The sequence below is a fragment of the Somniosus microcephalus genome, chromosome 11, assembly GCF_052327205.1.
Source record: "Somniosus microcephalus isolate GS21.2 chromosome 11, FLI_Smic_1.0, whole genome shotgun sequence".
NCBI classification, from domain to species: Eukaryota; Metazoa; Chordata; class Chondrichthyes; order Squaliformes; family Somniosidae; genus Somniosus; species Somniosus microcephalus.
In genome coordinates, this window is record NC_140997.1 from 213,790,012 (window position 1) to 213,814,634 (window position 24,623).

The 24,623-nt window shown below is 45.7% G+C and overlaps 1 protein-coding gene across 3 annotated transcripts in view; it reads left to right on the top strand.

Annotated features, from left to right (window-relative positions):
* Positions 1-24,623, top strand: part of LOC147111214 (tubulin tyrosine ligase 3-like) — a 74,720-nt gene that overhangs the window by 23,047 nt on the left and 27,050 nt on the right. For 2 of the 3 annotated variants that reach the window (XM_086001873.1, XM_086001874.1), the window contains 4 exons: positions 344-527; positions 10,826-10,884; positions 14,643-14,762; positions 17,147-17,261. In XM_086001873.1, coding sequence (XP_085857999.1) covers positions 344-527; positions 10,826-10,884; positions 14,643-14,762; positions 17,147-17,261 — 478 coding nt within the window. Of the gene's footprint in view, positions 1-343; positions 528-10,825; positions 10,885-14,629; positions 14,763-17,146; positions 17,262-24,623 lie in introns of those variants that run through there. The other variant, XM_086001875.1, reaches the window with a different exon arrangement.

Consider the following 24,623-nt stretch of genomic DNA (forward strand, 5'->3'; position numbering starts at 1 on the left):
CCACCAGATCATACCCATGTGTAGTTATTTGCACCGTCAACTCGTCAATTTTGTTACGAATGCTGCGACACCCTTCCTCTAGATGAAGATAAATTTATCAAAGAAATTGAAGACAATCTAGGCAGAGAAATGAATGCTGCAATAAAGTGCAACCATAGAATAAGATGCAAAACGAAAGTATGAAAGGAGCTGCACTGTGCATAGGAGAAAAGTGCCATCTGTCAGGACAAGCTATGCTCTGCATGAGGCATGTTGTGTGCTAACATTGCTGTTTTCCATTGTACAAAGTGAATGAGTTAAATATGATTTCACTAAATAATAAAACAACATTCTCATTGCTTAGCTAAAAAAGATATTTACCATCTGCGGTCCATATCCAGTGATCCGACAAAGTCTGCGCAACAGAGGCTGGTTGGAGAAGAAGTTGCCCAAACCACCAAAGAGCCCTCAGAAAAAGGATAAGATAATCAATGGGGAAAGCGACCTAGACGATGGTGTTGGTGATTCTGATGGTTGTGATTCTGATGGTAAGCAGGATTTTATCACAAAGCTGGGGGAATTTGTCCAGGGACGGTACAGCACTCCACATAGATGTAACTTTCAGTGTAGTTCCTCTCATTTTATATAAGTTTCACCGTGGGTTTCCATACAGCATCCTGTACATAAAACACAGTAACCACAAGCAGATCCACACACCATCCCATACAGTGGAACATTTAATGCATCATCTTGTACAAACAATGCACTGACCACATGGGTATTTCACACCTGATCAATTACATACAGCGGAATGACCATGTGATGGTTCATAGATTATCTTGTACACACAATGCAATGACCACATAGCCTTACATACACTATCCTGTACACTGAATGGAGTTAGAGCATTACACTCTATTTATCACTCAATAAATACTTTTTATCCCCCACTTGTCAATTTGCTCCTCCCTTTTCCTCTTGAAGGCGTTAACTCTTTGCTGGGCTACAGTTCCATGGGTGTCCTCCAGTACCTCATTAAAGTGGCCACTATTTGTTTGCCAATCTTGGCAGTGAGTGTTGGCAAGCTATTCAATTGTGGGGAACATCAGAGCCAATCCTGCCCTCACTCAACTTTTGCATGCACGCACATTTCTAGCAGGCGTTGTGATCAGGAGCAAGAAACCGGACTAATCTTCCCCTCTCCAACATAAGAAGCAATGTAAGAATTAGGAGCAGGTGTGGGCCATACGGCCCGTCGAGTCTGCTCTGCCATTCAATAAGATCATGGCTGATCTTCAACCTCAACTCCACTTTCCCGCCTGATCTCCATTTCACTTGATTCCCCTAGAGTCCAAAAATCTATCTATCTCAGCCTTGAATATACTCATCGACTGAGCATCCACAGCCCTCTGGGGTAGAGAATTCCAAAGTTTGACAATGCTCTGAGTGAAGAAATTCCTCCTCATCTCAGTCTTAAATGGCCGACCCCTTATCCTGTTACTATGCCCCCTAGTTCTAGACTCTCCAGCCAGGGGAAACAACCTCTCAGCATCTACCCTGTCAATCCCCCTCAGAATCTTATATGTTTCAATGAGATCACCTCTCATTCTTCTAAACTCGAGAGTATAGGCCCAATCTACTCAATCTCTCCTCATAGGACAACCCTTTCATCCCAGGAATCAATCTAGCAACTGTAATGATCAGTAACATGTCATTCTAGAATGGTACACTAGGTGGAGCTGTATGTTTAGTAGTGGTCTACCTACAAGACAGTAGTCAAGATGGATGCCTGTACACTAGTCCACATGGCTGAATAAATGACCAGCTCAAGCTAGCTGTTCATAATGAAAACGTCTATTTATTTATGAACATAAAACATGGTACCAGGATTGGTAATATCTGCTGAATATTGTGAAACGCGACATGGAGAATTTGAAGCCACCGGAGGGTTTGAAACTCATGGGGAATGTCGACTGCAATTGGCGGACTTTCAAACAACATTTCGAACTCTACATTGCTGCCATCGGGTTCGGTACGAAGCCAGACGCAAGGAAAATAGCGTTACTGCTCACGGTTGCAGGCCCGCAGGTGATAGAGGTATTTAATACGTTTGTATTTGATCAAGAGGAGGGCAGAGAAAAAATGGACGATGTGCTAAAGAAGTTTGATACATTGTTCTCCCAAAAAGAACGAGACCTATGAGAGGTACGTGATCCGTTCACGGACACAGCAGCAAAATTAGACTTTTGATAGCTTTGTGACCGATCTGAAACTGAAAGCACAGACATGTAATTTCTCTGAACTGAAATCATCCATGATTCGTGATCAGATTGTGTTTGGTATTCATGAGAAAAAGGTCTGGGAACGTTTGTTGAGAGAAACCGAACTAACATTGGAGGATGCTGTGAAAATATGCCATGCCAGTGAGCTAGCTCGGCAGCACGCAAAGACGTTCTGTGAAATTAATAATGATGCGACTGTAATGAGTGACTGCGCTGCTGTCGGTGCTGTGTCCTACAAGGGGAAGAAACATGGGCAGAACAGAAATGCAAAGCAATCGGAGGATGAAATTTTTAATTGTAAACGCTGTGGTTACCAGCACCAGTCAAGACAATGCCCAGCATTTGGAAAAATGTGCACAAAATATAATGGAAAGAATCACTTTGCCAAACAATGCTTTTCAAAAGTAAAAACAAAGAAAGGGCAACAAGTCAATGTGATTGAGGACACTGATTTAAGTGAGACATTTTTTGTAGGAATGGTGTCATGTGACAATATAGAAACGGATACAGAAAATGTGCAACCCTCAGGAATGGACAATGCTGAACATAAAGTTAATGCAGTAAAAGAGGACAAATGGATGATGCCACTGCAGGTAAATGGAGCATTAGTTACATTGAAACGAGACACTGGGGCAAAAGCAAACTTAATCAGTATGAGTGACATTAAAAATATGAAAGAAAAGCCCAAAATACAGAAAAAGTCAGTACTACTGAAGAACTATAATGGACAGAAAATAGATAGCTTAGGTGTATGCACACTTAAAGTGACAGTCAAAGACAAAGTGCATCATCTCATGTTTTCTGTTGTGGCTGAAGGACTTGATTCACTACTGACAAAGCTTGTGAGGACTTAGAACTGGTCAAGAGAGTCTACCGTATAAACTGTGCCATAAGTAGACCAGATGACTCGGTGGATTCTGTAGTGAGTAATTTCCAGGATGTGTTCAAAGGATTTGGAGTTCTACCATTCACTTACAAGATCCAGCTAAAGGAGGATGCTCAGCCAGTGGTACATGCTCCACGGAGAGTTCCAGCACCCCTGCGTGACCGGCTCAAGAAAGAACTCTACAGAATGACCACACTAGGAGTCATCAGGAAAGTCGAAGAGCCAACAGACTGGGTTAACTCCATGGTATGTGTAAAGAAAAAGAACAATGATCTAAGAGTATGCATGGATCCAAAGGACTTAAATGCAAACATAAAACGTGAACACTACCAGATTCCCAAGCGAGAAGAAATCACCAGTGAAATGTCAGGTGCCAGATACTTCACAAAGCTCGATGCCTCACAAGGATTTTGGCAACAAAACTGGATGAAGAGAGCACCAAATACTGTACCTTCAACACACCATTTGGCAGGTATTGTTTCCTCAGAATGCCTTTCGGGATAATATCTGCATCTGAAATCTTTCATAGAGCGATGGAACACATAATTGAAGGTCTGGAAGGAGTTCGGGTCTATATTGATGACATCATCATCTGGGGCTCCACACTGAAAGAACACAATGAGAGACTGACTAAAGTGCTACAGAGCATACGCCGGAATGGACTGAAGCTCAACAAAGCCAAGTGTCAGTTTGGCATCCAGGAAGTCACTTTCCTAGGAGATAATCTATCTGGTAAAGGAATAGAGCCAGATATGGAAAAAGTAAACGCCATACTCAAAATGCCCCGACCCACTGACAAAAAAGGAGTGCTACGCATCATGGGGATGATAAACTTCATTGGAAAGTTCATTCCTAACTTGTCAGCCAAGACAGCCTGTCTGCGAGACCTGCTACATAAAACAAATGAGTTCGCATGGACAGAAAGACATGAACAAGAGTGGATGAACCTCAAAACAGTGCTGACAACCACACCTGTACTCACCTTCTTTGACCCAACAAAGAGAATCAAAGTGTCAACGGATGCATCAAAAGATGGCCTAGGCGCGGTCTTGCTACAAGCAGAGGGTGAAGATTGGAAGCCTGTTGCCTATGCCTCCAGGTCTATGACTGACTCTGACTGTCGATACGCCCAGATTGAAAAGGAATGTCTAGGCTTGGTAGTTGGACTAGAAAAGTTCCATGGCTACATATATGGACTTCCCACCTTCACAGTTGAGACAGACCACTGCCCACTGGTTGCCATCATAAAAAAAAACCTGAATGAGATGTCTCCAAGGATTCAACGACTCATGATGAAGCTGCAAAGATATGACTTTGAACTGATCTACACACCAGGCAAACACATAGTGTTAGCAGATGCACTATCCCGAGCACCCACAATGAGTCATGTGAGCTCTACTGAGGAAGACGTGGATGTTCATGTGAGTATGGTCACTGCTGCGCTGCCCATGTCAGACACAAAATCAAAGCAAATAGCAGAAGAAACAGTAAAAGATACAGGCCTAGAAATTCAGTATAGCCACTTTTGGGGCGGTAAAGTCGGGCGGACGCTGAAGTTTGCGCCCGGCGCAAAGTCGCGCCACCTTCGCCGATATTCAGTCGCATCGCCCCAAGAGGTTGCTGCTGCGCTAAAATAGGTGATGCACGACTATCTTTAGGCGCTAAGCCGGCGGTGCTCAGCGATACCCCCGAGGCCGGGCGCAGCGCCGGTGCGGCGAGTTGTTGATTGACGGCAGACACTCTGGCGCCGGTCAGCTCTTAAAGGGGGAGGGTCGATTTGTTTGCCTGCCACGCCCTGCACACTGCAGCCCTCAACCTAGACCTGACCACTTCAGCTTCACCTGCACAACGCCCAGGGCTATGGAGAAGGCCAGGGAGAGAGCGCAGCGCTTCAGCGACAGTGACCTGAGGCTGCTGGTTGGCGGAGTGGAGCGCAGGCGCCATGTTCTGCTCCCAGGAGGTGGCAAGAGGCCGCTGTCCAGCGCCTACCGGAAAGCCTGGAGGGAGGTCTCAAACAGGGTGTCTTCCAACAGCGTGGTTGCCAGGACTCCTGTGCAATGCCGGAAGAAGTTCAACGACCTCACTCGGGTTGTCAGGGTGAGTACCCTTTCCAGTGTCCTCCTCATCCCTGCATGTGCACCTCACTTTATGGGCAAAGGGACCTGAAAGCCCTAATGGCCAGCCCTCATCCAGCAGCTATGGGACTGTCATGAAAATCACTTGCACATTCAGCACTTTACACACTGTACAAGCTATTCGACCATGGGAGGCATTGCAGACAAGATCAGGGCTACACACTGTACAAGCTATTCGACCATGGGAGACAGTGCAGACAAGATCAGGGCTTCACACTGTACTTAGAGGCCGTCCTTTCTCTTGCAGGCCAAGGTGGCGCACAACCGGCGGAAACGAACTGAGACCGGGGGAGGCCGTCCTGACGTCAAAGAGCTCTCCGACCTCGACCAGCGTGTGGAGCGCATTATGGCAGGCCGGCTGATTGGCCCCGTCACCACTGGAGATGCCGACCCTGTTCTGGGCACCAATGGTAAGGGCATCACCTTTTTGACCTCTCTCGTTCCACTTGCGCCTCAGATCAGCATCCTTTGCCACTGTCCGACCAATGCAGTGAATGGCAGCACTCATGCCTCCCTCGCTGCCGCCCTGTCCTCACTCTAAAGCTACTCTTGTGCCTTCCTGCTTTCAGATGGTGAATCGCCAGGTGAGGAGGCGGGCCCTCAAGCTGCCACTGTCAGCGCTTCTGAATTAGAGGAGGAGGAAGAGGAAGCCGGCCCATCAGTGCCACCCTCAGCCGCGCCAGCCCATGGCGATGAAGGGGACACGTCTTCCCTGGAGGGGAGCCGGGGGGAAGGGTCGGAGGAGAGTGAAGCTCCGGGGCCCAGCGGCCTGCAGCAACGCGGGAGGGGTGGGGAAGCTCGGCGGACTTCTCCCCAGAGGGTGAGTGCGGCCTCCAGTCCTGCGACGGTCAGCGCAGAGGAGGTGCGGCTCCTGGAGGAAATGGCCGTCCAGGCTGAGCGCAGGCACAATGAGCTCATGGCTGCAGTGGCAAGGATGCCTGACTCCATTGAGTCTTTGTCAAGGAGTGTGCAGCAATTTGGAGCAGCACAGGCCAGGAGTCTACAGGACTTCGCGGCAGCACAGGCGGCTTCGAGCCAAGTGCTCAGTCATGCCGTCCATTCACTGGCTGTTGTCATGCGGACACAGACCAGGGCCACACGGGCACTAACTGCTGCCACCCTCGCTGGATCAGCCAGGCATCGCCAGGGCACCCGCCGCGCAGCAGCAGCCCAGCAGTCTGTTCTTCAGCTGTTTGCTGCGCATGCTGCAGTGCTGGCCCGTGCGAGTGCCAATGTCTCAGGCGACCAGCGAGCACCTGCGATCTGCCAGGTTGGCGCCATTCCTGCAGCCGACACTGCCACTCTGCCATTGCAGCTGCCACGAGCCGCTGGACAGACTGCTGCCGCCCAGGCAGAGTTGGAGCAGTCAGCAGCCGGCCCCTCCAAGGCCAGAGCTGGTGCAGGCCGACCCCCAAGGGCATCTGCCGTCTCGCCATCTGACCCTCAGCAGCCTTCCGCCAGCCTTGCTGCAGCCACTGGGCTCCCATTGAGGAGGAGCTGCAGGGCGGGCAGGGTCCAGGCAAGGATGCGAAAGGCATCGCCCTCGCAGGGCAAAAAGTAGAAGCTCTGCACAAATGCCTGGTGCTTTTTGTAAGGCCGAGATTGGTGTAGTTGGGTTTTTGTAAGGCCGAGACTGGTGTCTTTCTTTTTGTAAGGCCGAGACTGGTGTAGTTGTGTTTTTGTAAGGCCGACACTGGTGTCTTTCTTTCTTTTTGTAAGGCCAAGACTGGTGTAGTTGTGTTTTTGTAAGGCCGAGACTGGTGTCTTTCTTTCTTTTTGTAAGGCCGAGACTGGTAGTTTTGTGTTTTTGGGGGGGCTTCTCCACATGAGGTTGTAATGTGGGAAGGGCAGAGGTTTGCAATAAATTATTGTTCTTAAATTGCACTGTGCATGGTTTTTTTGTCTAGTCCTGGTTGCCCTGCTTGGCTGAGGGCTTGTGGAGTGGCTACATTCATCTGCTGACATTGGCACAAGCCATTCCCTGAGAGGGGGCCTAGAAGCGACATTCAATAAGCCGGCGACGGGCGGCCCTTGCACTTTCTGCCTCCCTCCTGTGCTGGTCCTCCTCCTCTTCCTCCTCCTCAGGTGGTCCTCCAATCTCTGGTGGCAGTGGCTGAGTCCTGCGGATAGCCAGGTTGTGCAGCATGCAGCAAAAGACCACGAAATGGGAGACTCGCTCCGGCGAATATTGTAGGGCTCCACCGGAACGATCCAGACAGCGGAACCGTTGCTTCAGGACGCCGATTGTTTGTTCGATGATGTTCCTGGTCGCTTGATGGCTTTCGTTGTATCCCTCTTCAGCAGGGGTGCTGGGCGCACGGAGCGGGGTCATCAGCCAGGTACACAAAGGATAGCCTTTGTCCCCGATAAGCCATCCTCGTGGGTGAGGCTGGGCCTGGAACATGTCTGCCACAGAAGTCTGTCGCAGGATGAAGGCATCGTGGCTGCTGCCTGGAAAGCGGGCATTGACAGCTAGGATGAGCTGCCTGTGGTCACACACCAGCTGGACGTTGAGCGAATGGTAGCCCTTCCGGTTGCGGTAATCCTCGGTATTCTCCAGAGGTGCCCGCAAAGCCACATGCATGCAGTCAATGGCGCCCTGCACCATGGGGAAGCCCGCGAATGCTGCAAAGCCCATTGCACGCTGTTGCTGCTTGGCAAGGGCCATGGAGAAGGAGATGAACTGACGTCTCCTTTTGAAAAGGGCATTGGTCACCTGGCGGATGCAGCAATGCACGGCGAACTGGGAGATGTTGGAAATGTCCCCAGTCGCGGATTGGAAGGAGCCGGTGGCATAGAAGTTGAGAGCCACCGTCACCTTCACTGCCACCGACAGAGACGTCCTGCTCCTCAGCTGTGGCTGCAGATCACCGCCAAGCAGGTGGCAGATCTCTGTGACCACCTCCCTTCGGAATCGCAGCCTCCGAACACACTGCTCGTCAGACATGTTGAGATAGGAGAAATGCTGGCGGTATACCCTGGGTGGGTAAGGCCTCCTTTCCCGACGCCTGTTGCCCCCTCTCCGTCTAGCCAGGGCTGCCACTCTCTCACGGCTTCTGTGAGCCCTTTGGATGCAATGGAGAAAGCCAGCGTTTGCACCCATTGCAGCCCCCATAATATGTTAGCAAAGAATGATATGTCAATGAGGCAAAGACAAGTGGAAAGCTGTGGCCTGAAGCCACAAGTACCTGTCCGAGTGTTGAGCCAAAGCAGAAAGCTCTCTACCTTGGTCTCTCTGCAAAGATCCGTCTCTCAAGAAGGAGTGCTGCGAAATGGCAGCCTTTTATAGTGCAGGAGGAGTGCCCTTTAATTTGCGCCCCCCGCGCCCCGCATCGACTGAGCACCGTTCCACTCTACCAGTCGCTAGGGGTGCCGGGCGCACAATGGGGCGTCGCGACTGAATTTCCGGTTGGGGGCGCACAAAGGGCGTTGCACGAGGAAATGACGTCATGATCTGCGCACGCATATGAGCGCGCGCAAAGACTTTGCGCCGCCGCTAAATCTCTAGTGAAGTTGGGGAGAGGCGCAGTTCGCGCTGCGCCCGGCCGCTAGCCGCCTAGCGCCCGACATCTACTCCTCCTAAGACGCTACCGGCTGGCGCAACCAACTGAATTTCTAGGCTACAGTGTTACAAACAGTAATAGAGAACATTCATCATGGTTGGCCAAAAGGTTCCTGTCCAAAGTACTTTCACATCAGGTCAGAGTTAAGTGTCGCAAGTGGACTATTACTAAAATAGAACAGAATAGTCATTCCATAAGCTCTACGTCAAGACATGCTCAAAAGGATTCATGAGGGACACCTCGGAATTGAAAAATGCAAAAGGAGAGCAAGAGACACTGTTTATTGGCCTGACATAAATAAGGACATTGAGAACATGATAGACATGTGAGACATGTCAGAAACACCAAAACAAACAAGCAAAGGAACCAATGATAGTAGCTGACTTACCAACAGCACCATGGCAAAAGGTTGGTATGGACCTCTTTCATTTGAATGGTAAAGACTATCTAATAGTGATTGACTACTATTCTAACTATCCTGAGATGGCGCTGCTCTCAAGCACATCAGCAAGCAGTGTCATAATGCATGTTAAATCCATCTTCGCCAGACATGAAATTCCCAGGATTGCCGTTAGCGACAATGGTCCGTGCTTCAACTGTAAGGAGTGGCAACAGTTTGCAGCACATTATGACTTTCAACACATCACATCCAGTCCTTTGTATACTCAGTCGAATGGTAAGGCAGAGAAAGGTGTTCAAGTTCTCAAACAGCTACTGAAGAAAGCAACAGAAAGCAAGTCTGATCCTTATCTCGCCCTGCTGAGCTACCGAGCCTCCCCTTTAGACTTTGGTTCTTCACCTGCTGAGCTCCTAATAGGTCGCAAGTTGTGCACCACGCTACCCTGCTGTGCAAAAGAAAAGCAGAGTAAGGAACTGAGACAGAGACTTCAACTGTTAAAGCTGAAACAGAAATCACACTATGACAAGTCATCCAAAACTCTGAAACCATTGACAAGGGATGATGTTGTCAGGATTGAGGATCCAGGTGCATGGAACAGGAAAGCTACAGTTCTTGAGGAAGTAGGACCAAGGTCATACACTGTTAGAACTGAGGAAGGACAGATTCTCAGGAGGAACCGCCGTTCCCTCCTGAAAACACAAGAAACTATCCAAGAGCAAATCGATGACAATGCCGCAACTGAATCTTGTCACTCACCACCAGAACAATCTAACACAAACACACATACAGGCTCTCATGCAAACACATCAGACTTACCTGTGCTGAGAAGATCCACATGTGAAGTAAAAAAGCCTGATAGACTTAATCTTTGAGTATAAAGAAAACTATAATAAAAGAATGAAAAGCTTAGAGTTCATAAAGTAAAGCTTTGAAAATGTGTTGACTGTTGTGAAGATGTTTATGTCGTTATGATTGATTGATATTGATTTTGTTTAACCTCTAAGGAAGGGGGATGTAATGATCAGTAACATGTCATTCTAGAGTGGTACACTAGGTGGAGCTGTATGTTTAGTAGTGGTCTACCCACAAGGCAGTAGTCAAGATGGATGCCTGTACACTAGTCCACATAGCTGAATAAATGACTAGCTCAAGCTAGCTGTTCATAATGAAAACACCTATTTATTTATGAACATAACAGCAACCCCAACTGAGATCAGCTAACTCAGCACAGACCAGGAATAAAATCTGGAACCTTCCTGGACTGTGTGGACAAACTCATTGAGCCATCAGTGGAGCCTGTAACCCTTTTTATACTAATAAAATTCTTGTAGTTGAGGAAAATCATCCTACTTCATGTGGTATGAAATGTGTTTCACATGAACAATCTTCAACTTCTTTGAAAGAAATACCGGATATTTAATTTACACCATGTGAGTGAAGCATTCAAGCTCAGTTCAGTGAACTATTACACATATTACTGTTAAGACACAGCACTTGATTTGTTCCAAATCCTAGGCTGATGTAAATCGAGCTTAAATGGGATTGACATTTAGTTGTAATTGTTTTATTTTACCTCGCAGATAAACAGGTCGATGAGAAAGACTCCTCTGATGACCCAGATAACATCTATAATATCATGGTTAGTGTTGTATAGATACTGATCTATGAAACTTTATTGTCATCTTCAGTTTCAAGAACATTAGGCTTTATGGTGATGTTAAAGCCTGGCAGAATAATGGTCAATTTTGGGGTGAGTGGGTCACTTAATGCAGCTTTAATGACAACAGAGAGATCCATGTGGATAAAACCAATAGATGGATTCTGTGACAGTGTAGCGGTCTGCCTTGGTTGGAATGGGCTACCAGAAGCATCCTGTGTATCAGTGGAACTATCCATCTTAGAGAGACAGGGGCTGCAAGTTTGAATGTCAGCTAAATGGATAGGTTTTTTTTTTTAAAGTGTTCATCGGATTTGGGCGTTGCTGAAAAGACCAGCATTTATTGCCTATCCCATGTGCAGCAGTGCATCAATCTACCTTGGTTTGGCGGTTGAGGGGGGGCAACTGAGTGGAGCATTTGTGGCAGCACAACTATTCATCTTGGTAATGTTGGAGGTACTTTGGGGTGAGATAGTAGATGGAGCTTGGGACATCAAAATGCTCCATCTGGAGGTAAAGGGGGAATATTGTCAGGACAATTGCTTATTAACCAGTTGAATGGACATCGATGAAACATAACAGCACAGAAGGAGGCCATTCAGTCCGTTGAGCCCGTGCCAGCTCTCTGCAAGAGCACTTCAGCTAGTACCACTCCCCCGCCCTTTCCCCGTAGTCCTGGAAATATTTTTCCTTCAGGCACTTATCCAATTCCCTTTTGAAAGCCATGTCTGCCTCCACCACCCTTTCAGGCAGTGCAATCCAGATCCTAACCACTCGCTGCATAAAAAGTTTTTCCTCATGTCGCCTTTGGTTCTTTTGCCAATCACCTTAAATCTGTGTCCTCTGGTTTCTTGACCCTTCTGCCAATGGGAACAGTTTCTCTCTATCTACTCTGTCATGATTTTGAACACCTCTATCAAATCTCCTCTCAACCTTCTCTGCTCCAAGGAGAACAACCCCAGCTTCTCCAGTCTATCCACGTAACTGAAGTCCCTCACCCCTGGAGCCATTCTTGTAACTCTTTTCTGCACCCTCTCTAAGGCCTTTACATCCTTCCTAAAGTGCAGTGCCCAGAATTGGACACAAATGAGGCGATTTTGCCAGCCCTGGGGAGGCGGGTATGGAGGCGGGACTGCCGGGAAAATGGCAGAATTTGGGGGTGGGTGCCCAACCCACCCCCAACCTGCCTCCATGCCATCTTCCTAGGAGGCGGGTAGCCGTCTCGCGCCGGGTCCCTTCTCCTTGGAGGCGGGAAGGGATTAAAGCCTATTAACTGCCTGTTAACAGGTAGTTAACAGGCAGAAAATAGGATTATTCCCTTTTTGCCCTCACAAGTGCGGGCTTCCCGAAGGCACCAAAACCCGCCAGCTCAGCTCAGCGAGTACTGGGTCTGCGGGGGTCGGGGGGGGGTGCAAAAGTGTGGTGTGATGGTAAGTGATGGGTGCAAGAGTGTAGAGGTGAGTATCTGAGGTAAGTGCAAAGTGTTTTTAAAGGTGTACTTACCTTTGTTTCTTCCTGCAGGCTTCAGTCGGTGCATATGCGGAGAGTCTCGCACCTCCGTGTTGCAGATGAGAGATGGCCGTTGCATTCTCAGATGCAACATTCATCTCATTTCTGTAAAAGAAAGAAGGCTGATGGGGTCTTGACAGCTTCACAGAGCTATCAAACAATGACAATTCATCTGTCAAAAAGTTTTGACAGATGAAATATCATACGTTAACGTTCTCTGCAACCGGCTTTCCCTTAATTGGCCTGCTAAGCCCGCTTTCAATCAAGGGAAAATAGCGTGGGTTGGCCACCAATCGATGGAGGCAGGACTAAAACCCAATGAGCAGCAGTCCCGCCTCCAACGCCCCTCATTCACAAAATCGCCCCCATTACTCCAGTTGTGGCTGAACCAGTGTTTTATAAAGGTTCATCATAACTTCCTTGCTTTAGTACTCTATGCTTCTATTTATGAAGCCCAGTATCCAGTGTGCTTTTTTAACCACTTTCTCAACCTGCCCTGCCACCTTCAATTATTTGTGCACATATACCCCCAGGTCTCTCTGTTCATGCACCCCCTTTAGAATTGTACCCTTTAGTTTATATTGCTTCTCCTCGTTCTTCCTACCAAAATGTATCACTTCACACTTTTCTGCGTTAAATTTCATCTGTCACGTGTCTGCCCATTTCACCAGCCTGTCTATAACTTCCTGAAGTCTATCGCTCTCCTCCTCACTGTTCACTATGCTTCCAAGTTTTGTGTCATCTGCAAATTTTGAAATTGTGCCCTGTACACCCAAGGCCAAGTCATTAATATATATCAAGAAAAGCAGTGGTCCTTGTGCCGAGCCCTGGGGAACACCACTGTATACTTGTGATGAAATATTCCATTCATCACTGCCTCATCACTGCCTGTGACTGTGGTTGGTTTCAGGTTCCCCCTTACCATTGTATTGCCTGTGACTGTGGTTGGTTTCAGGTTTCTCCTCACCATTGTATTGTGTATTGGAATGTATGGAATGTGTTGTGTGTAGGGCTCCGCCCATACCTGGCCTCTATGTAAGCCAGCTCAGTCTGGCCTCACAGCCAGTACTGCAGACCTCCAGGGAAGATACCTCTCTCCACTTCTAAGTTAATAAAAGCCTTGTTTTGTTTCGCTAACATCGAGTCTCGGGATTATTGAGGCACATCAATACTTTCCTCCAGTCCGAAAAATAACCGTTCACCACTACTCTCTGTTTCCTGTCACTTAGCCAATTTTGTATCCATGCTGCCTTTTATTCCATGGGCTTCAACTTTGCTGGCAAGCCTATTATGTGGCACTTTAGCAAAAGGCCTCATCAAAAAACTCGATCAAGTTAGTTAAACACGATTTGCCTTTAACAAATCTGTGCTGGCTTTCCTTAATTAATCCACACTTGTCCAAGTGACTGTTAACTTTGTCCCTGATTATTGTTGATGACCATGGGCAGTTACCCAGATTATCCCACTGGGAAAAATACAGTAACATATACCAGCAATAATTAAATAAAGGGGTGAAATGGGGACACATAAATTACATTTTAGGCACTCCATTATAAGAAGGATATATAAACATGGAAAAGGTGCAGTGTAGATTCACTAGGATGTTACCATAGTTGTAATCCTGATGTATTGTGTATAAATATGCAAATACATTTAGGATTTTATCACTAAATTGAGAGGTTGCAGTTACGAAGCGACTCAAGAAGTTAAGGTTTCTTTCACTGGAACTGAGAAGAATAAGGGATGGCCTGATAGAAGCATTCAAGATTATTATCAAAGGTTATGATAAAGTAAACAGTGATCGATTACTTCCACTGATTGGCAAGATAATAAGGAAAGGACACAATTTTGAGATAATCATAAAAATAATTATAAGGAGAGGTTAGAAAAAAGTTCCTTACACATTACATATTTGCTTGCAAAAAAAAGGAACAGTAAAATGTATAGGATGCAAGCAGGAGAATGAGATTAGACAAGGTGGCTTGTGGAGAAAAACACTGTCGCAGACTTGATGGGCCAAATGGCTTGTTTCTATACTGCAACATTCTGTGATTCTGCTTTTAAGCAGAAAGAGACAGTGGATGGGAGAAATGCATTCTATTACCAATACCTGATGATTTATAAATACTGTGCATCAATATAATTGTACTATGAAGCAATATATTAATCTTATTTACATATGTATTTGTATTGTGTATAAATATGCAAATACATTTAGTTTTATATTGCAGTCCCGACTATTGAAGAATGAAATTCCAGATCTTATCTGGGCAAATGGGACCGATGGTCAGAACCTGCAAAAAGATCAGATTTTTAACCATTATCTTGGGGCTGGCTCCTTCACCACCAAGGTAGGCTCTGCATTATAGGACTGGTTTCTTCTTCACATGGTGGGCTTTCCATTATATGGCGACTGGTAGGAGTTCCATTATAGAGCTGACTCCTTCATCACTAATGTATGATTCCAATTACATAGCTGACTCTTTCACCAATTATATGAAGGCTAGCCCCTCCTCTTCCAAGATAAGGCTCCCCATTATATCAGAACTCACTGCTTTATCAATAAAGTATGCTCTCCATTATACTGGGGCTTGCTCCTTCACCACAAAGGTAGCTTTCCAATTGTATTGCAGCTTGTTACTTCACCACTAAGGCAAGGTCTGCTCAAAAAGCTACATCTGTAAGTCAGTATTCATGCCACGTTCATTTGAGATTTAACAACTGAATAAAGTGAAAGTGGATCATCATATATTCATCATGTGTATCATATTAGTACCAGATATAATAAGTAAGTCCAACATAATGTATGTTATTTGCAGATTGATTAATCAGTTAACTGCACTTGATTTTAACCTCTTTTGTACTGTGACCAGCAAACATAGACAAAAACACTTCATTTTAGTCACAACTATAGTTTCAGAAGTGTTTGATTAGGTCCCTTACAGGAGACGTGGATAAATGAAAACCTCTTAGGATCCAACATGAAGTTGTAATTTGCATTATTAATTGGAGAATTAATAGAAGAATGAATTGCTGTTCATCCTGATGAGGGTGTTGTAAGTAGAAGTTTGTTGAATGGTAAGAAGTGTGTGGAAAAGTAGGATGTTTGTAGAAGGATACTAACCAAAGGATTGCATGGTCAGTTATAAAATGCTATTTAATACTGAGAACCATAAAATAAGGTGTTAGAGTGCGAAAAATACCTAGGGGTGAAAATTCTGCTTCTACACCCACCAGCCCACAATTCTCCCTTCATTAAAGTAAATAGGCAGAAAAACTGCAGACTGGTGAGTGTAGAAGCTGAATTTCTACCCCCTAGTATAGGTAGACAGTAAGTAAGTCCAACAGGAAAAAGAGTTGGGTGTGCTCATTGACCAAACGTCAAAATGTCATCATATAGTGGAACAGTAGTTGTCAGGGCAAATAAATGGGATGTTATGGTGTTTCTGTGGATCCAGAGGATAAGCTGTGGAATTGATATATTTGTTTTATGATGCACTGATGAGATCACAGACAGACTACTGTGTCCAGTTTCAATCATTGTATTGCAAAAAGATATGGAAGTGTTGGAACGGTTCAGTTAAGGGCAAAAAGGATGATACCAGGTCTTATATCATCAAAGTGAGGCTAAATGTAATCTCATTGCAAGAAGGAAGATTAAGAAGGAACATGTTTAAATGTTCAAAATCATTACAGGCATTGAAGAGTTATTCTTTGTGATGAACCACAAAAGAACTAGGAACATAAAAAGTACACCTTTGTCCAGCCGAAGGCCAATCCAGAGCTAAGAGACATGACTACTGGCTGTGTACTGCAGCCTATTCAGCCAATAAATAGCTTTCCAGAGACAGTCTGACATGAATCAACTGAGCGGCCTGCGGGTGGCGCTGTCCAGGGAGAGTATAAATACTCAGGCGCAGGACATTCTTAACAGGAACTAGTGAAGGACACAACTAGACTGTCATGTTGTAAAACAGTTGATTAAAGCTTTGTTTAACGCTTAGACCAAGTGCCTAGTAGTTTTCTTACATCACAGTCCTCAGGCTGGTCTGCAGTGCTTGCTCCCATTAGCTTGAAGGAAGCTGCATGTTGATGCAAGTGGCTCATCACCTTATCTCGTTGTGTTTGGAGGGAAGCAGAGACTCAGTAGGCTGGGCTCTATGGATGTAAAAATATCTTGAAACATTGGCGATATTTAGCTTCAATTATATATGTTTATAGTTTTTTATTGGGCATGAAATGAATAAACAGATAATACTCAGAGCTAAATATCTCCACTACAAATTTAATGCTAGTAGGAAATGATTTCTGATGCTAAACTTGTATGCTTTAAATTTGGAATTAGGCCCAACCTGATTCCAGAGCAATGTAGAGTGAGATACATTCCCTCCAGAGAGCTTCACTCCACTTTTCTCCAGTCAGGTTGGACCCTAACTCCAGATTTAGGCTGTATTAACACTAACTGCTGCACTGGTGTGAAGCAAAACTGCTTGATACCAACACTACAGTGGGAATGGAAATGCATGCTAGTAGTTCAGCTGAGACATGTAACGGTTATATAATTTCAGGGTCTGTGAAAGTATGTAGCACCATTTTTCATAGTATTTTAGACTCTATGTAATAGTTATCTGGTTTCAATCCTTATATAAAATATTTCCAGCTCCGTCTGGCTGTATATCATGCTCTTAGTGTTTCAGATTATATATCGGTGTGTAATATTCCTGTTTCTTTCCAGGCGGGGCTTTGTGTAAATCTCAGAAACTTCCAGTGGTTTAACGGGGTGAATCCTGACAGTTTTTTCCCGCGATGTTACAGAATTGCAGTAGAAGAGGAAAAGAAATCATTCATTGGTACGTTATCTGGTCAGTTGCCTCCCAATCAGAACATTCTAAAAATATCATACTAACATAAAGCTTTTTAGGAACACAATTATGATGTTAGACTCAACAAAGCCATCCTTTTGGCTGGATCAATGTCAACTAACTGCCTTCTCACCATCATTACAATGCCATGGACAGGCATAGAAAATAATCAAAAAGGCTAATGGAATGCTGGCCTTTATATATAGATGACTAGAATACAAAGGGGTAGAAGTCATGCTGCAGCTATACAAAGCCCTGGTTAGACCACACCTGGAGCACTGTATTCAGGTCTGGGCACTAAACCATAGGAAGAATATATTGGCCTTGGATGGAGTGCAGCGTATTTACCAGAATAATACCCAGACTCCAAGGGTTAAAGTACAAGGAGTGATTACACAAACCAGGGTTGTATTCCCTGGAATTTAGAAGATTAAGGAGTAATTTGATCGAGGTTTTCAAGCTATTAAGGGAAACTGATAGGGTAGATGGAGATAAACTATTTCTGCTGGTTGGGGAGTCTAGGACTAGGGGACATAACCTAAAAATTAGAGCCAGACCTTTCAGGAGTGAAGTTAGGAAACATTTCTACGTGCAAAGGGTGGTAGAGGTTTAGAACTCTCTTCTGCAAACAGCAGTTGATGCTAGATCAATTGTTAATTTTAAATCTGAGATTGATAGATTTTTGTTAACCAAATACACTAAGGGATATGGGGCAAAAGCGGATATATGAAGTTAGGTCGCAGATCAGCCATGATCTTATTGAATGGCGGAACAGGCTCAAAGGGCCAAGTGGCCTACTCCTGTTTCTATGTTCCTACATTCCTTAATCCCTTTCCAGAAACACATGGAATTTCTGCTTGAACAAATTTATACCTTCTACTTCAATGGTCATCCTTAGTAGTTTGTCCTCAAGTCTATTACAATTTAGGCAAAAAAAGTTCTCTTACCAAAGTGAACAATTTGCCCGGATCAACTTTGTCAATTGTTTTCTGGCGTAATAATACTCACTACGCACTTGGTTTGAGCAGAAAGCAAGGCTTTAATCAACTTATTCCAGAATATGGAGGTCTAACTGTATCCACTAACTCCTTGTCTTTGCAAAATGTCCCTGGCAAGCTGGGGCCAATGCCCGAGTATTTATACTCCTTGGACGGCGCCACCAGCTGGCCGTCCAGTGTTATTTCATAAGTAGTTTCTCGATGATGAGATTTATGACATTCTTCCTGCCTAAAAGATTTGGAAATCCGACGACTTCCTCTCAACGGATTAGGTGGACCACGAATAGCCGCAGCCTTTTAGATTTTTGTTTATAGCCAGAAGGCACGTCTCCCCGGACCGTGTCTTGGTCCCTGGGCCACTTGATCCGTGCCGGTGGATCGACAGGGCCCGTGTTGCTCTGGTCAACCCAAGGGAGGCTGGGGAAATCGTGACTCCAGGTACAGGTCCCCACAGGCGCAGAACTGGCTTTGTCCCGTTGGTTAGCCGGAGATTGACCAGCGTCCTGGCCATCCCACGGGGAGCGCTCGGCTCCCCGAGCGGATCCGGCGGGGCAGCCGGCAGATCTCTCGATGTCCCAGGTAGGGCGTCATCCTTGGGGGAGCGCAGAGAGTCGGCCTCATCCCCGCGGGTCCCTCCATCAGTCGGGTCCACGGGCCAGGTCCCGGAGCGAGACGGTAGACTCCCGGCCATCCGGGTACCGCACGTGGGGTTGACGTCTGTAAGTTCTACCTTGTCGACTAGAGGATCGGTTTTTGACGATCGGACGAATCTTCGGAGCAGCACGGGGCCAGGAGCTGCCAACCATGACGGTAGAGATGTCCCATGGGTGGAGCGACGCTGGAAGCTGAAGAATCGCTCATGAGGTGTGACATTGGTAGAAGTAGAAAGGACAGACCTGATGGAATGCAATGCATCAGGGAGCATAGTTTCCCACTGCTGGTCTGGTAGATTGTGTGACCTCAGCGCAAGACGAACAGCGTTCCAAATGATAGGTTGAGAGATACAACGCTGTCAGTTACCGATGGGATGGTACGGTGTCGTTTTACTTGTGGCGATTCCCCGTTGGGAGAGAGAACTTTTGAGTTCGCTTGACATGAAGGAGGGACCCCGATCAGAGTGGATGAAATTGGCTGTACCGCAAAGGGAAAAGACTTGATCAAGGCATTTGATCACTGTGGAAGTAAGCATATTGGGACAGGGGAAAGCGTGAATATTCGTCCACCATAGTCAGTAAGTAGGTGTTCTGCATTGAGGAAGGCAATGGACCTTTAAAGTCAATGCTGAGTCGCTGCATAGCGTGTATGAGCGAGCCATCCGATGGACGGAAGAATTACGGTTTTAACTCTGCACAAATTCTACAGGAGGAGCACGTTCTTTTCACATCTTCCGTAGAAAATGGGAGATCTTTAGATCGCACAAAGTGCAACATACGGGTAACGCCAGGATGGCATAAGTCAGTATGAAGATCCGCCAGAGTCAAAGTTGACATAGAAGAGCAGAATGCCCGCGTGAGGGTATCCGGGGCCACATTCTCTTTGCCGGGTTGATAATGTATGGTGTATCCAAAAGCAGCCAATTCCATCCTCCAGAGTTGTATTTTGTTATTCTTGATCTTAGTGCGTTTCTGGTTATCCAGCATAAAGGCCACGGAGCGCTGATCGGTTATAAGTGTGAAATGGCGACGAGCGAGAAAATGACTCCATTTACGTACCACTTCGATGATGGCCGTAGCCTCCTTCTCGACAGGAGGATAATGGAGCTCGCTACCCTGCAAAGTTCTGGACAGAAATGCAATGGGTCGACCACCTTGATTCAAGGTAGCAGAGATCGCCACATCCGATGCATCGCACTCGACCACGAAAGGAAGACTCATCAATGGAACGAAGCATGGCTTTTTCCAGTTGTCGCTTGAGGAGGTTGAAAGCTGAAATAGCCGTTGCCTCCAATGGAAATGACTTTGCGTGAAGCAGGGGCTGGATCTTGTCGGAGAAGTGGGGTATCCATTTCGCATAATAGGCGAACATGCCGAGTGCCCGATGAAGAGAGCCAAGATCCATAGGGGGAGGGAGCTCCTGAAGCGGACAAAGTGGCTCCGGATCCGGTTTGATGACACTGTTGCCCACCCAGTAGCCAAGGATGTTGACTGATGGTACTGATTTCACAGATTTGGACTCATTTAAGAATGAAGTTGAGACGATGGAGAACGTCAGAAAATTTCTGGAGATTGGCATCATGCTCCTTCTGGTTATGACCAGCAATGGTGATATTATCTAGATATAGAAAAGTGTCCGTTAAGTTCTCCTGTTTGACTAGGCTATCCATTGCCTGTTGAAAGACGGCCACCCCATTGGTGACCCCAAATGGAAGGCGACAAAACTGGTAAAGCCGACCATTGGCCTCAAAGGCCATATACTTTTTGTCAGAGTCCTTTAACGGTACTTGATGATATGCGCTCTTTAAACCAAAAGTTGAAAATACCTTGTAGTTGGCAAGGTTATTGACCATGTCATCGATGCGTGGTAGTGGGTAGGCATCCAGGTCGGTATACTGGTTAATAGTTTGCGAGTAATCGATGCAAAGACGTTTCTTATGTTGCTTCAGAGGATTTTTAACAATGACGACTTGAGCTCGCCAGGAAGATGAACATGGCTCAATTATACCGTCAGCTAGAAGGCGAGAGATTTCTGCCTCGATAAAGGCTTGATCATCGCGGCTGAAACGTCGTGATTTAGTGACTATGGGCTTACATCGGGGGGAAAGATTGGCAAACAAGGAGGGCTCGTCGAGCGAAGCCGCCGAAAGCGCACAAAACGGTACTTTGGAAATAGTAAGCTCCGGCTTTGACCCTCCAAACTCCGAAAGTGAGTCTTTTGTGTTGTTTCTGGAAATCCTGTCCCAGGAGCACATCACTGCATAGGTTCTTGAGCACCCCGAGCCGGGTGGAGAAATAAGTGCGGCCATTGAGAATAAGGTCGACAAGACAAAAGCCGGAAGAATTGGTGGTCAGTGCCATTGCAATTTCCCTGTCCGAGGGGTAAATACGCAGTTTTAACTTACTGACAGCCTAATGAAGCTGTCAGAGCTGCATGAGTCGATTAGTGCACTCAAAATGTGTCCATGTATCAAAACCTTTGTGGCTGCATGGGACAAACTTTGGGGAAAAACAGCTGTGATAGGAGGAGGGGCAGTTTTACCCTGGACAGCTGTAACCTTAGTAGTGGTTCTTGGGATAGGAGCAGTTTTATAGATTGCAGCTGTAACCTTAGTAGTGGCTCTTGGGGGAGGAGCAGTTTTATCGATAGTAGCTGCAAAACTAACAGGAGCTCTCGACCGGTATACCTTAGAAAAGTGGCCTTTCTTACTAACAGCGGCTCTTGACTGGCATACCTTCGAAAAGTGACCTTTCTTGCCGCAATGATTGCAGGTCGCGTTACGAGCAGGACAAAATTTCCTTTAATGGAACACTCCTCCACAGAAGAAACACTTCCTTCCAGATTGCCAAGATGCCGCTAGGGCGGGGTCATCATCAGTGTAGGTTTCTAGGGTAGGGTTGTCATCAGCCGGGTTGGAGTCATCATCCGTGAGGGCTTCCGCCCGAGGCCTATTGAAAGAGTCACTAAAAGAGATAGCAGCAGCCCTTGCATGTGGTAAAAGATAGGTGTCTGCATTCCTCTTTGCTAAGTCCAGAGAACATGCCTGGTCATAGGCAGCCTGTAACTTGAGGGTTTTATTCTCCAACAGACGCTGACGTATGAAGGGAGACGCAATCCCATTAATAAAGGAATCACGAATTAACTCCTCCTGGTACTGCTCAGCTATAACAGCTTTAAGATTACAATTCTTGCTGAGCCTGCGAAGTTTCTGAAGGAATTTGTCAAGTGATTCCTCGGGTTGTTGTCGAGTTGTGGCCAGTAGATGCCGAGAAAAAATTTCATTTGGGGACTTGACATATAGCTGCTGTAGTATTTGGATAGCGGCGTCATAGTCTACACAGTCTTCGATGTAATCAAACACATGAGGGGATACGTAATTAGCAAGTATTTCTAATTTATCAGGAACATTTTCACCACACACCCTGAGGAAGTCGCTAAAAGTACGATACCAGTGTTTCCATACCTTAGCAGTTGTAAGTGAATTCGGGTCCAGGTCAAGACGGGCGGGGCTGAGTAGTTTCTCCATGATGGATCAATTACTTGTCTGAGTTTCCTTCTACGGTTCGAGTCGTAGCTGGCTGTTCCCGAAATCACCCAAAGCGTGGAGTCGATATTAAGTTGATTAAATTGACGTAATAAAACTCACTACGCACTTGGTTTGAGTATAAAGCAAGGCTTTAATCAACTTGTTTCAGAACATGGAGGTCTAGTTGTACTTCACTAGTTCCTTGTCTTACAAAATGTCCCTGGAAAGTTGGGCCCACGCCCGAGTATTTATACTCCTTGGACGGCGCCACCAGCTGGCCGTCCAGTGTTATTTCATAGGTAGTTTCTCGATGATGAGATTTATGACACTTTCATAATCTTGAAAACTACTGTTTGGACTAGCAGGAAAGTATATTTATGATTTTAATGTCTTGAAATAAACATGTGTACAGAACTGCAATGGACAGTTTGAATGTGCAGCAACCTGAGACAGATGGCTTTGGGCAGACACGGATGTGGGTTGAGCAGACAGATACAGGCACACAAGCCATGATTGATTAACGGCTCAGCTCCCTCTAATGCTAACATTCATAGAGAATACTGGATCTCCTGCCAGTGACATGCGAGTCATTAATCTCGTTGAAGGGTGTTATATACAAGGTAAACAAAGCTGGTCTAATTCACATTCATTATCTGAATCTACTCAACTGGATTACTGACTTCAATTCATTGACAGTCTTCTCATGTTATTAATAATGTATTAATTTTTCATATAAATGTTTTGTACGATTGCTGTGCAGTGCTGCATGACATAAGAACTCACAGAATTTGACAAGCAAAATTTACTATCCAGTAAATATCCTAGAATAATCTGTTATGGATCTCAGCACACAATCTTGCCCACTTTAGGGTCTGCTCCCAGCACTTTCATTATAATAATGGATTTTGTACGATTCTTGTACATCAGGACACCACTCCTGCCCAATCAGAAGCAACTTAAAATGATGCCAGATTCAAATATCTGATCACATTTCTGCAACTCATTCTCAGTGCAATACATTGGACTTGAAACTGCGGTCGGAGGTTTCCCGCAGGCAAATGCCTCCGATCCACAAGAGAAGTACGCACCTACCTGGTGCCCCCGTATCTTCGGACTCTTGCCGTCCTGGGCCTGCAGGCATAGGCCTGTGTAGAGGCCCATGTATCCCAGGGGCGCAGGTGGTTCGCAATCGTCCCTGGGACCGCGTGGGCCGGCCCAACCAATCAAAAAGTGATTCCCATTTTGCTTCTGGGGATTCCAGTTATGTATGGAATCCCTATAATAGGAATCCCCTAAAAAAACATACTTTCACTGCACTTAAATACAAATGAATCATCACATGTTTAAAATTAATTAAAATACAATTTAATTAAACATTTAAAACAAAAATTTTATTTTTTGAAAAATAAATTTAAACATTTTTAAAGGGGCCAAAAATAACCTAAACTAATTTTAAAGGTTTTGGAATGGTTAAATCATTTTACAGATTTTATTTTAATATTTATTTAAACTTTTGCACTGGTAAAAGGAGGCCTTATGTCTGCTTTTACCAGGCATAAGAGTTTCGTGGGCAGTCGCTGGGCAGTATAGCCCAACCCTGCACCAGCAAATGTCCATTTCCTTTGGATTCGTACGATCTGTCAAGCTGAAACTTGACAGGTTGCAAGTTCCGGGTTTTCGCGCATGAGCGTCCCATGTGGAAACCCGGAATTTGCTGGGCACTTACGACCACGTACGCTATGCATATGCCATCATAGGCCCTGGAAAATCCGGGCCATTATGTTTCCTAGCAACCACGTACATAGCTAACAACTGGGCCGAACAATCTTTCAAACAGCTGTGAACAGTAGAAATTTTGACTACTCCCATGATTTCCTGAGCCACAGAGCCATAGGATCCCTTAAACAGTAGAAACACTGATTGATCCCATGAATCTCTGAGCTGTATTGATGGAGGCCTGGCAGCAGGACACTTTTGGACACAGGAGGGATATAATCCAGGGAGATCGCAGGGAAGAAAAGCATGGGGAATATTATCTTGTATCATACCCTTAAAAATCCTCAAATATAAAATAACATCACATGGAAAGGAGAGTGATTGATCATTGAGTTATAACAGGTGAAGGCAGCCTGTGTTGATTATATTGGCTCTTGATTTTCTAATGCTTGACCC